This window comes from Anomaloglossus baeobatrachus, chromosome 5 (assembly GCF_048569485.1).
Source record: "Anomaloglossus baeobatrachus isolate aAnoBae1 chromosome 5, aAnoBae1.hap1, whole genome shotgun sequence".
Taxonomy (NCBI): domain Eukaryota; kingdom Metazoa; phylum Chordata; class Amphibia; order Anura; family Aromobatidae; genus Anomaloglossus; species Anomaloglossus baeobatrachus.
The window spans coordinates 466,304,106-466,317,171 of NC_134357.1; the positions used below are offsets into that span (position 1 = coordinate 466,304,106).

General features: G+C 47.7%; 1 protein-coding gene across 5 annotated transcripts in view; it reads left to right on the forward strand.

Moving 5' to 3' along the window:
- Nucleotides 1-9,073, forward strand: part of RIPOR3 (RIPOR family member 3) — a 259,002-nt gene extending 249,929 nt beyond the window's left edge. For all 5 annotated transcript variants that reach the window (XM_075350608.1, XM_075350607.1, XM_075350606.1 and 2 more), the window contains 4 exons: nt 1,530-1,732; nt 5,964-6,047; nt 8,054-8,144; nt 8,671-9,073. In XM_075350608.1, the coding sequence (XP_075206723.1) occupies nt 1,530-1,732; nt 5,964-6,047; nt 8,054-8,144; nt 8,671-8,771 (479 nt within the window). In that variant the 3' untranslated portion in view covers nt 8,772-9,073. The remainder of the gene's footprint in view (nt 1-1,529; nt 1,733-5,963; nt 6,048-8,053; nt 8,145-8,670) is intronic.
- The last annotated feature ends 3,993 nt before the right edge of the window (nt 9,074-13,066 follow it).

A 13,066-nucleotide genomic window follows, 5' to 3' on the forward strand; every position in this document is an offset into this window, starting at 1 on the left:
TAAAGGGATCGCATTGCAATCCTGAGGGCAAGGAATTACAAGGAGTGCAACCATGTCGGAGTTTTTGCAATTTGTATGTGGCACTACCCTGACTGCTGCAATTCGATACTATTCACTGGTATTGCTTCAATGTCGCAGCGGCACTTACTGACCTTTGGTCTCACAATGGATGTCTCAGCCAAGGTCGTTGTGTGGCCCCATCCTAAAGGTACCGTCACACTTAGCGACGCTCCAGCGATCCCACCAGCGATCTGACCTGGCAGGGATCGCTGGAGCATCGCTACATGGTCGCTGGTGAGCTGTCAATCAGGCAGATCTCCACAGCGATCAGAGATCAGCCACCAGCGACCCGTGTAACGACGCTGTGCTTGGTAACCATTGTACACATTGGGTTACTAAGCAAAGCAAAGCGCTTTGCTTATAGTTACCCGATGTGTACCATGGCTACGTGTGCAGGGAGCAGGGAGCCAGCTTCTAGAGACTGCGGCCGCTGGTAACCAAGGTAAATGTCGGGTAACCAAGCAAAGCGCTTTGCTTGGTTACCCGATGTGTACCTTGGTTACCAGCGTCCGCAGAAGCCGACTTCTTGCTCCCTGCACATTCAGATCGTTGCTCTCTCGCTGTCACACACAGTGATGTGTGCTTCACAGCGGGAGAGCAACGACCAAAAAATGGTCCAGGACATTCAGCAACGACCGGCGACCTCACAGCAGGGGCCAGGTCGTTGCTGGATGTCACATACAGTGACATCGCTAGCAAGATCGCTGTTGCGTCCCAAAAACGTGACTCAGCAGCGATGTCGCTTAGTGAGACATGACCTTAAGACACTAAACTGACTGATAACATAGAACAACAGATACAATTGCACACCAAATCCAGAGAATATGCTGAGCAGGTAGTGTCCAGGGCCACACGGGGTCTACTGCGATCCTCGCATGACACTTGGCTCACACTGGCAGCGGGAGGCGAGTGTCATGCGAGTGTCATTGTGACTGAGGTGCGATCGGACCACAGCTGCAGAGGGTGGGCCAGCGCTGAGGAGGGGCGTGCCAGCACTGAGGAGGGGAGGGCCGGCGCAGAGGAGGGGAGGGAGGGATTTATCTCCCTCTCTCCTCCGTTGTCAGCTATTGCCATTCTCGCACTGCACTTGCGGTACACCGGTGTAATGCGAGTGCAGTGCGATGTTTCTCTTGCCCCATAGACTTGAATGGGTGCGAGAGAAAGAGTCTCGCATTGCACCCGCAGCATGCTGCAACTGTTTTCTCGGTCCGATTAGGGCTGAGAAAATAATCGCTCATGGGTGCTGACACACAGGCTAATATTGGTCCGAGTGGAATGCGATGTTTTATCGCATTCCACTCACTCCGATTTTCATGCCGTGTGTCTTAGGCATTAATATCACTGTACTGTTAGCAACATTTTGGGTGAACGACTCTGCCCCTAAAACTTTGTGCCTTTTACAAACCTCACCCAGACCTCGGAGCGTTGTACACGTCACATTGTAATCGCGTCTCTCTCCTTCTGCGCAGTCACTCTCATTGGAGACCTGCAACTTCCCGGGAGGCTGAAGAAGATCAAAAAGCTGAAAGCAAAACGGATCTCACGGCTCCAGCCCCTGCCGCAGTTCCTGAAGATCGTGGCCACGTTCCAGATAGATGAGAACATGAAACTCTGCAAAGCAGCCGCCAGCTTCCTCATCAGAGCCTCCGCGAACAAGCACTTCAAGCAGAAGGTGGGTAGCGCTGCCCGGATGAGCAGAACATCCATGACTCTTGGCTGAGGCCGGTATTGGTCCTGTAAAACAACAAACAAAAATAAATCCATGGGAAGTCCCATCCCTGTGCCTGGATGGAATATTTTCGTTCAGTTCCTGCAGACAGTAATTTGTATGTGATGTGACTGATGATCAGAGCGGTTCTGCTTATCGGGGGCAAACCAGGCATCGGATCAAAGCCGACAAATGCAGGAGGTGTGATCAGAATGTATCTGCACCAGTGGCCAGCTAATCGGATGCGTTCACAGGCAGCGGTCATTCTGCGGCTTATAACCTTCGGCTGCAAAAGGCCACATGGTTTTTTAGGCTTCACTGAAAGATTAAAGGGAATCTGTCACTTTGAAAAATGTAATTTACCAGCAAATGTTGGGTTAATCTGCATGTAAATAGCATTAATATGCTGTCCAGCCGGCTTACTGAAAGCCAGAGACCGGCATAATATGAACTTATTTCCTCCCTTTCAGTCACCGGCTTTCAGTCATAGAGGGGGGCACAGATCAGCTACAGTCATCGCTCAGTATAAGCATGCCTATCCACTTTGATTGATAGTTAGCTCTGCAGCTCATCTGTACAAAGATGTCTATCAATCAAAATTCTACCGGGAGAATATAAACTTATTTCCTCTATTTAGTCACCGGCTTTCAGTCATAAGAGGTCGTGAAGAGAGCGATTAGTCATTGTTCACTATAATCGGGCCTTAGTACTTTGATTGACAGACATTTTTGCACAGATGTGCTGTAGAGCTGTCAATAAAAGTGCATGGGTGTGCTTATACTGAGCCGATCTGGGCACCCCTCTATGACTGAAAGCCGGTGGCTCCTGGATGGAAATAAATTCATTTTCTCCTGGTAGCCGCACTATCAGTAAACAGCATTGTAACGCTATTTACCTGCAGATTAACCCTATATGTACAGCTAAACAGTGTTTTTGTCTAGGTGACAAGTTCCCTTTAAGGGATCATGCAGGGAAGCAGTAAAAAGACAGCAGCGGCACAGGAGGTCTGAAATGAAAAGCCACAGCATTGCACCGGCATTTGAACGCAGCTTTGTAGTCTACGGGATGTAAAGAAACGCATATCCACTCCTTTACTTTTCTGTTTTGATTAGGCCACATTTATACTAGAGAAATTCCCTTTAAGATTGTGATGTTGTCCCACCAGAGGCCCCAGCACTCCTGACTTATTAATTTACTTAATTGTAGTATACAAAGTCCAAAGGTTTTACATTTGGTTTTCGTTAGAATTCCTTCTGTTCGTCCTTTATGCTTTTGTGTCCTGATGAATTAATTTTTTTTACTTTAGGGTGTAATAATCTTCTGTCCACTAGATGGCAGCACAGCTCATCCACTTACTAATAGAAAATGTCAATGCAGTCAGTCTAACTCATGGAACGGATTATTATTATTCTAGCGCCATTTATTCCATGGCGCTTTACATGTGAAAAGATATATACAAAGTCCAATAATCATGAACAATACAAGGCATAGACTAGTACAGGAGGAGAGAGGTCCCTGCCCACGAGGGCTCACAGTCTACAGATTGATACAAGTCAGAAATCCGTGATTGGTTACCATGGACAAAGCCCCATTACTGAAGCCATTGGATCTGTCAGTGTCTGTTGCTGCAATATTTGGATTGTGACTGAAATTCTGAAACGTGATATAAGGCGTCTGTATGAGGAACATAAGATATCAGACATCCCGATGTAGCAACCTGGTGGGGTCCAGTACATGCGCTGCCATTGTGCATTAATTTAAGGATTGGGTGTCGCAGCAATTTGTTCCCACGTTCTTTTCTTGATCTCTTTCTGGGATATTTATTTTCTTTTTATGCTCCCTTTAGTTGACCGCAGAATCCATGTGGGGTAAATCAGGATTCCCACGGGACCGGCTGAGGAATGTTTATGCAGAAAGCAGGACAATGTCTGAATTTTCCCTGTTCTTGACCCACAGTCTCCAATATCAAAATTAAAGAGAAAGTTCATATTCCTCTGATCACCAGCCAAGTGTGGCACTCTCAGGGAAAAAAATGTTTCCCCTTAATTCCTACCCCTTTAATTCACATACACAGTGCAGTCACTAAATCCTGCCATACCAGAGATGGCTGTCAGCCCAGCATATATTCCCCAGATCTTTTCACCATGGAAAGAGGGGAAAGCCGCTGCCAGACTTACCTTCACTGAAAACAAAAGGGCAGCTACTGAGATTCCTTCACTCCCCCAACATCTGTCCACCTTGTGTACAACAGAGGGTCGGCCAAAATTGGCATCTGTCAACCTTCAGCTAATGTGTTCGGAGAAGTGTGGGGGATCTTTTACACATACATTATCCTGTACTGATCCTGAGTTACATCCTGTACTATACTCCAGAGCTGCACTCACTATTCTGCTGGTGGAGTCACGGTGTACATACATTACATTACTTATCCTGTACTGATCCCAAGTTACATCCTGTATTATACTCCAGAGCTGCACTCACTATTCTGTTGGCGCAGTCACTGTGTACATACATTACATTACTTATCCTGTACTCATCCTGAGTTACATCCTATACTATACTCCAGAGCTGCACTCACTATTCTGCTGGTGCAGTCACTGTGTACATACATTACATTACTTATCCTGTACTGATCCTGAGTTACATCCTGTACTATACTCCAGAGCTGCACTCCTTATTCTGCTGGTGGAGTCACTGTGTACATACATCACTCTACTGATCCTGAGTTACTTCCTTTATTATACTCCAAACCTGCACTCACGAGAACTTGCAGCATGCTCTGTTTGCAAGTTTCAGAGCTGAAATCTCCCAGCATTCCCGGCTTGCTCTGGTGAGAAATACTCCAGCTGTATATACAGTGGGTACGGAAAGTATTCAGACCCCTTTAAATTTTTCACTCTTTGTTTGATTTCAGTCATTTTGGTAAATTCAAAAAAGTTTATTTATTTCTCATTAATGTACACTCTGCACTCCACCTTGTCAGAAAAAAAACAGAAATTTAGAAATTTTTGCAAATTTATTAAACAAGAAAAACTAAACTATCACATAGTCATAAGTATTCACACCCTTTGCTCAATATTGCGTAGAAGCACCCTCCCTTTTGAGCTAGTACAGCCATGAGTCTTCTTGGGAATGATGCAACATGTTTTTCAAACCTGGATTTGGGGATCCTCTGCCATTCTTCCTTGCAGATCCTCTCAGGTTCCATCAGGTTGGATGGTGAACATTGGTGGACAGCCATTTTCATGTCTTTCCAGAGTTGCTCAATTGGATTTAGGTCAGGGCTCTGGCTGGGCCAGTCAAGAATGGTCACAGAGTTGTTCTGAAGCCACTCCTTTGTTATTTTAGCTATGTGCTTAGGGTCATTATCTTGTTGGAAGGTGAACCTTCCGCCAAGTCTGAGGTCCAGAGCACTCTGGAAGAGGTTTTCTTCCAGGATATCTCTGTACTTGGCCGCATTCATCTTTCCTTCAAGTGCAACCAGTCGTACTGTCCCTGCAGCTGAAATCCCCCCCCCATAGCATGATGCTGCCACCATGTTTCACTGTTGGAATTGTATTGGGCAGGTGATGAGCATTGTCTGGTTTTCTCCACAAATACCGCTTAGAATTATCACTAAAAAGTGCGATCTTCATCTCATCAGACCAGAGAATCTTATTTCTCAGTCTGGGAGTCCTTCATGTGATTTTTTTGCAAACTCTGAGGGCTTTCATATGCTTTGGACGGAGGAGAGGCTTCAGTCCGGCCAACTGGTGGAGGGCTGCAGGATAGTTGACTTTGTGGAACTTTCTCCCATCTCCCTACTGCATCTCTGGAGCTCAGCCACAGTGATCTTGGGGTTCTTCTTTACCTCTCTCACCAAGGCTCTTCTCCAATGATTGCTCAGTTGGGCTGGACGGCCAGGTCTAGGAAGAGTTCTGGTGGTCCCAAACTTCATCCATTTAAGTATTTGGAGGCCACTGTGCTCTTCGAAACCTTAAGTACTGCAGAAATTCCATTGTAACCTTGGCTAGATCTGTACCTTGCCACAATTCTGTCTCTGAGCTCCTTGGGTAGTTCCATTGACCTCATGATTCTCATTTGGTCTGACATGCACTGTGAGGTCCTATATAGACAGGTGTGTGCCTTTCCAAATCATGTCTGCTTCTTACTTGTGCGGTGTCTCTTGGGTTTATCCCCTTTCCTTTCTCTACAGGCAGTCCTCTATTACACTGAGCTCCTCTCCGATAAAGATGTGAAGCTGCAGAGATCGGCTTGCTTGGCCCTGAAACACCTGAAAGTAAGTGCACCCTTCCCACGAACATTGGTAAAGTTCAGAATTCTGTTACACATGAAAGAAAAACACTCATCATTCAGGTGTATAATCCTGTACAGAAAATATTACATCGCAAACATTGTATACTGAAAAGTTCTGGAACTGTATAAATACAACTGGGCCACCATTGTGACGTAGCGCATGAAGGCAAGAGGCTGGTTTAGCCCCATCCTTTTTCTACTAGGCCTCCCCATGGCCGGAGAGATTGGGGAGCTCCGGCCCTGGTAGGTCGAGGTGTGGTAGTGTATGACAGCACCAGAAAGGAGACTCGATGTTTTAATTTTTGCTATGGAGGGCCCCCATTGTACATTCTCGTCTTAGACAGTTGTAGAACACAATATACAGTTCAATTTTGGTTCTTTACTTACATAAAACCCCAAAATCTAACACATTTTCCAACTGGTGAAGAACTAGAATACAAGTTAAAGGGAATCGGTCACCAGGTTTTTGCCACCTAATCTGAGAGCAGCATAAGGTAGAGGCAGAGATCCTGATTCCTGCGATGTGTCACTTACTGGGCTGCTTAGTGTAGTTTTGATAATCTACTGCTGATTACACAGTGATGTTATCATTAGAGGACTACATAACATGCTGCCATGTAGTCCAGCATATTCATGAGCTCTTTAGATCTGCAGCAGAGAAAACACTGATTTTATCAAAAGGACAGCAAACAGCTCAGTAAGTGACACATTGCTGGAATCGGGGTCTCTGTCTACATTATGCTGCTCTCAGATGAGGGAGTAGATATCTGGTGACAGATTCCCTTTAAGACCTTTGCTTGTGGTCAGCAAATACTGTAGTGTGTCCACCGCCATTAACTTGAGAACGGCGGCAGCTATAGGCATAGAAGTGGTGTCTAGGTATAGTAAAGTAGCCATGCGCTACGCAGTGAAACCACCTATAGCGCCACCTGGTGGAAAACAACGGCGTTAGCATTTTTATCTTGAAAACGAAACAAGATAGAGAAAAAAAAAGTGAATAAAAAAATTGTAGGGCATCATTAATTCAATACGAATCAACACCTTGCATACAGAAATGCTATGATATGAAACCCATGACCCCCCCCCCCCCCCAAAACATTGAATGCTGGTCACACATATGGCGCTCATTTAACTTTGATGCTCAAAGTGGCCACCGTCAGCTGCAATGCACATCTGGACTCTGGACAGTATACTGTATCTTGCTGCACGTTGTGCAATATGGTAGGTGACACGTTTGCACAAGCATCTGTAATACGTTGTCATAAGTCCTGCAATGTTGGTGGACGGGTCGCATACACCTGCTGTTTGATGTGACCTCACAGAAAGAAGTACAATGGGGTCATGTCAGGTGAGCGTGGAGGCCACTCCACACAGCCACCATACCCAATGACTTGTAGGAAGGTCTCCATGAGGTATCGCTTCATGTCCGCAGCCTTGTGAGTTTTACACGTTCTAATCATAGCATTTCTGTATGTAAGGTGTCGATTCGTATTGAATTGATGATGCCCTACAACTTTGTAATTTACTTTTTTTTCTATCTTAATCCGTTTTCGAGATAAAAATGCTAACTCCGTTGTTTTCCACCAGGTGGCGCTATAGGTGGTTTCATTGCGTAGCGCATGGCTACTTTACTATACCTAGACACCACTTCTATGCCTATAGCTGCCACCGTTCCCAAGTTAATGGCGGTGGACAGGATATGGGTGGACACACTGTATATTATGTATCTGGACTGATCCACTGTACACATTTGTGCTCACGGAGGACTGAATAAACTTGATAACACTGTACCAAACCCCCAACTCTGAGAAATATTACTGTGAGTGTTGCCATTTACTGGTAGCAAGCAGAGATCTTGCATTCTGACAATTTGTAACAAAGTCAACAAGAACATTTCAATATATGACGATAGTGTTTAACATACAAAAACCTCTATATCCACACACACTGGTTGTCTATATGAGTAATGGCGTTTTCTCTTACCAACAGGGCACTGCCAGCATTGACCAGATAGCAGGATTGTGCCAATCAGAAGCGGAGGACGTGAGGATCACCGCCCGAGAGACCATCGTGTCATTTGGTGAGTATAGCGGCAGCTGTGTATGATGCACGTCCAGCGATGCAGTATAGGGCTTTGTTCACACATGCGGATTTTACGTCTGTGCGCTGTAACTATACAAAATGGACAGGACACTCGCCAATTTGGCAGTTCACATGACCGATTTTACCGATGGTCCGATGTAAACAATGGCAGCATGCACTACCGTTTTCTTGGATCAGACTTGCACATTAAAGTCAATGGGTGCATGAAAACCAGATGTCATATGAATGGTGCCTGGATCATATGTTACCATAGAAAACTGTATTTGACCTTGTATAATTTTTTAAATTGAGGATATATAAAAACAAATGTTATACAGAGGATACGGCGGGTGGAAAAAAAAATATCATCTTTTTTGTTCTGGACGAAAAATGGACAATTTTACATCCTTTCGTCAGAAACCACGGTTTACAGGGTTGTGGCCAAACTCAGTCCCCATGTGCAGCATGCACGGACCTCTCGGGGGTCAGCTTTAGTAACCAAGTGTCATTATTTTATATCTTAGGTCAGAAAGGTCGGCACACGTTTGGAAAGACGGACAAGATCTGCAGAGAACTACAGGAAACGCTGACGCTGGACGGCGAGATCGAGATCACCGTATTCTGAGGAGCCGGACGAGAAGACACTGATCAGCAGTCGCTGTTCTCATACCAAAGACTCAGCTCTCCCGAAAATTACTGATTGTATGGCTCCAGCATGTTCTAGGCAGAAAACCAATGACCAAAATGCAGTATATCCTCAAAGTAGAGGCGAGACCCTTCTAAGGAGGATCCCAAACTATTGTGACCCGTCAGAATGACTTCTTATAACATAGCCGCGAGGAGACGGATCCTGTGTATAGCACTGATTTGGGCCTGAAAGGGTTAAAGCATTGTACATAAATCTGTATAATAAATCTTAATACCTTTTATGTTTTGTATATTTAACTGGAGTTCACAAATATGCAATAAAATTGGTTTAATGGAAGCAGAGTCCTTGCGATCAGCATCCATGGGGAAAAGAAAAATGGCACAGGTCCATCAAATAAAACCAATAATATCAGGGTAGGATGAAAGATGTGCAGTATAAGGTTTCACCACAAGGTGGCAGAGCAGCCACGTGCACAACCTAAGAATTCTACAGAGGAAACATTTCTCCCCATTTCAGCCAGCAGAGAAGATGCGGCTGAACAAGAAAGGGTAAAGATGGCAGCTGAAGACTGAACAAAAATAAGCCACGGAAAATTCTGAATGCAGCTTTGGATGTGACTGGAGTATAAGACATAATAAAATGAGATTTACTAAGCGTCATAATAGATTTGTGAAGCAATAAATTTGACACTTGCATATACACCAACTCCTGATACCAAATTTTGCGTCACCAGACAAATTTATTTTGGCTAAAAAAAACCCCCCAAACCACTGGTATAAAGTAAACCAACCAAGACGTTACATAAGAAAGTGTCCAACATGTCTGGCAAGGTGCGTGCCACGGTGACTACTTTGGTGTGTTTCCTTCCGCCTGCTCTGTGCATGGCCAGAGTCACACTTGCACGTGCACGTGACGCGCTCTCTAGCGCCCCTCTTATAGTCAGGCCAATTATGGAATTGCCCGACAATAAGCAAGGAGGCCGCTATACTACTTATGCCGATTATTGAAGGGTCCCCGGTGAGAGTAAGGTATATATTCCCCCGACCTCCGCGGGCGGAATATATAAAATCTCCCCGAATCTCACTGGCCTCCCCACAATAATCCTTGGCACAATTCGCTGCCACCAACCGATTTACGGTAACTATTAGCCGAACACACAGACGTGGGATTCAAGATCGAGATAACAGAACAGCCCAAGATTAATTATATAATTTAATCAGCCTAAAGCACACTAGAAACTACAATATATACAATAGGGAATCTACAGAATATACATATGTCAGAGTACAGTTACAATCAAAGCATGGGTTACAAACAGGCATACACAGTTCCAGCAGTTACCTTGTTGCGTCTGGCCACAGGGGGGCGCTGTAGACCAGGTTTCCAGGAACTCCCTCACAGGTCTTTCCCAACCAGGCCCCCGAGCAGAAGAACACTGGAAAATGGCCGAAGTAGGGTTATCAACCTGGGCAATCCAGGTCCCCTCCTACCTTAGTGACCTCACAGGGAGCACTGCTCCACCCCTGGCTTGAGTTATGGACAAAATCCACAACATGGAATATGGGCCATAACTTGGCCTGGGAGCGTCGTAGGCGGACGCCAATGCTCTCATTGTGACAGTTATGAATTTAGCTACAGAACGAGGGGACTCATGACCTGTCTGCCAGTTCCCCATTGGCTGATATCACGCCTGGGGCATTTCCCAATGTCCTGCTCCCATAAAAAGGGGGTGCCGGCATCGTCCACATGCGGAGACACCATTTTTATGGTTGCCATATTTATCGGAAATATGGCTTGCGAGATATGAACCATTTTTTACTGGAGTCGTTCTGTCTGGCTATTTCCATAGCCTTGCTAACTAGCTAGCAGCCCCCACTACAGGGTCACGGCAGGGAGTCATCCTGTGTCCATTGTCCCTAAGCCACCTAATTTCCATATCACAGGACATGGCCATGGGATTTGTTGCTAAACCAGTTGTGTGAAGGAAAGGGGGGGTGACACCAGGAGAGGGCTTCCTGACATACTTGAATATCATGATTTATCGTCATATCTCCGGATTTACCTCACACCTCCCCCCTTTTGAGGGCGCTAGGGGGCAGCACACTCCGGTGTTCCCCCGTGCGCCCGTCCGCGACCTCTCCTTGTCGGGACAGCCCGTCTGCGTTACCGTGGTCACGGCCCCTTTTGTGGCGAATGGTGAAGTTGTATTGCTGGAGCGCAAGGCTCCATCGCAACAATCGTCCATTCGTCCCAGAGACGGTGTGCAACCAGCTGAGGGGATTGTGGTCCGTCTCCACGATGAAGTGGCGCCCGTATAGATAGGGTTGCAGACGCTGCAGGGCCCACACTATGGCCAGGCACTCCTTCTCCATCGTGGAATAGGCAACTTCCCTTGGTAACAGCTTCCTGCTCAGGTACAAGACTGGGTGCTCTTGGCTCGCAGAGTCCACCTGGCTGAGCACCGCACCGAGGCCGAAGTCACTGGCGTCGGTCTGTACTACAAACGGCCGCGTGAAGTCGGCTGCCTGTAGCACGGGCGGGCTGGACAGGGCGTCCTTTAGGGCCCGGAAGGCTGTCTCGCAGTCCATTGTCCAATCGACTGCAGAGGGCAGCTTCTTCTTGGTGAGGTCCGTCAAGGGCTTTGCCAGGCTACTATAGCATGGAACAAACCTCCTATAGTACCCAGCGGTCCCCAAGAAGGACATCACCTGCTTCTTGGTCCTGGGGGTGGGCCAGGATGCGATGGCTTCCACTTTCTCAGGCTCGGGCTTCAGTGTTCTCCCGCCTACCCGGTGACCGAGGTACTGGACCTCGCTCATGGCCAGCTGACACTTTCCCGGCTTGATGGTCAAACCTGCCCGGTGGATCCGCCTGAGCACCTGTGCTAGATGCTCTAGGTGGTCCTCCCAGGTGGGACTGAAGACGGCAATGTCATCCAGGTACGCGGCCGCGTACCCTTCAAGTCCCTTGAGCAGGGTGTTGACCATCCGCTGGAAAGTGGCAGGGGCATTCCTCATCCCGAATGGCATCACCGTGGACTCGTACAGTCCAAATGGGGTAATAAAGGCAGAGCGTTCCCTGGCCTTGCGAGTCAGGGGGATCTGCCAATATCCCCGGCTCAGATCCATGATGGTCAGGTACTGAGCCCCGGCCAACTGATCGAGCAGGTCATCGATGCGTGGCATTGGGTACGCATCGGCGACCGTGACCGCATTGAGCCCCCTGTAGTCCACGCAGAACCGAGTGGTTCGGTCCTTCTTAGGGACGAGGACTACAGGCGAGGCCCAAGCGCTGTTGGATGCCTGGATCACCCCCAGCTTCAGCATCTCGTCAATCTCCTGGCGCATGTGTTGCTGCACCTCCAGGGAGACCCGATATGCTGAACGCCGGATCGGGGGATGATCCCCAGTGTCCACGTGATGGACAGCCAAGTCAGTCCTTCCGGGCTGGTTGGTAAACAACCCCCGGAAGGGGTGTAGGGTGGCCCACAGCTGGGACCGTTGGTCCTCCAAGAGCTGGTGGCCAACCTCCACATCCTCAATGGATCCGCCTGCCCTAACCTGGGCTAGCATATCCAAGAGGGTTTCCGCTTCTCCCTCCTCGGGCAGGTTGCACACGGGGAGCGCACATGCCTCCCGCTCATGATGTGCCTTCATCATGTTCACATGGAAGGGCTTCCGCCTTCCACGGGCAGGGTCCAGGGTGACCAGGTACGTCACAGGGTTGAGCTGCTGGTACACGAGGTATGGGCCTTCCCAGGCTGCCTGAAGCTTGTCCTGTGGTACGGGGACCAGTACCCACACCTTTTGACCCACTTGGTAGGTCCTCTCACAAGCGTTCTGGTCGTACCAACGCTTCTGATCGGCCTGGGCTTGAGCCATATTGTCGTGCACCAGTTGCGTCAAGGCCTGCATTTTGTCCCGGAAGCGCATGACATACTCGATAACCGACACTCCAGGGGTGGCCAAAACCCCTTCCCAAGCCTCTTTCACCAGAGCCAGGGGGTCTGTGTGTTCGGCTAATAGTTACCGTAAATCGGTTGGTGGCAGCGAATTGTGCCAAGGATTATTGTGGGGAGGCCTGTGAGATTCGGGGAGATTTTATATATTCCGCCCGCGGAGGTCGGGGGAATATATACCTTACTCTCACCGGGGACCCTTCAATAATCGGCATAAGTAGTATAGCGGCCTCCTTGCTTATTGTCGGGCAATTCCATAATTGGCCTGACTATAAGAGGGGCGCTAGAGAGCGCGTCACGTGCTCTGTCTGTC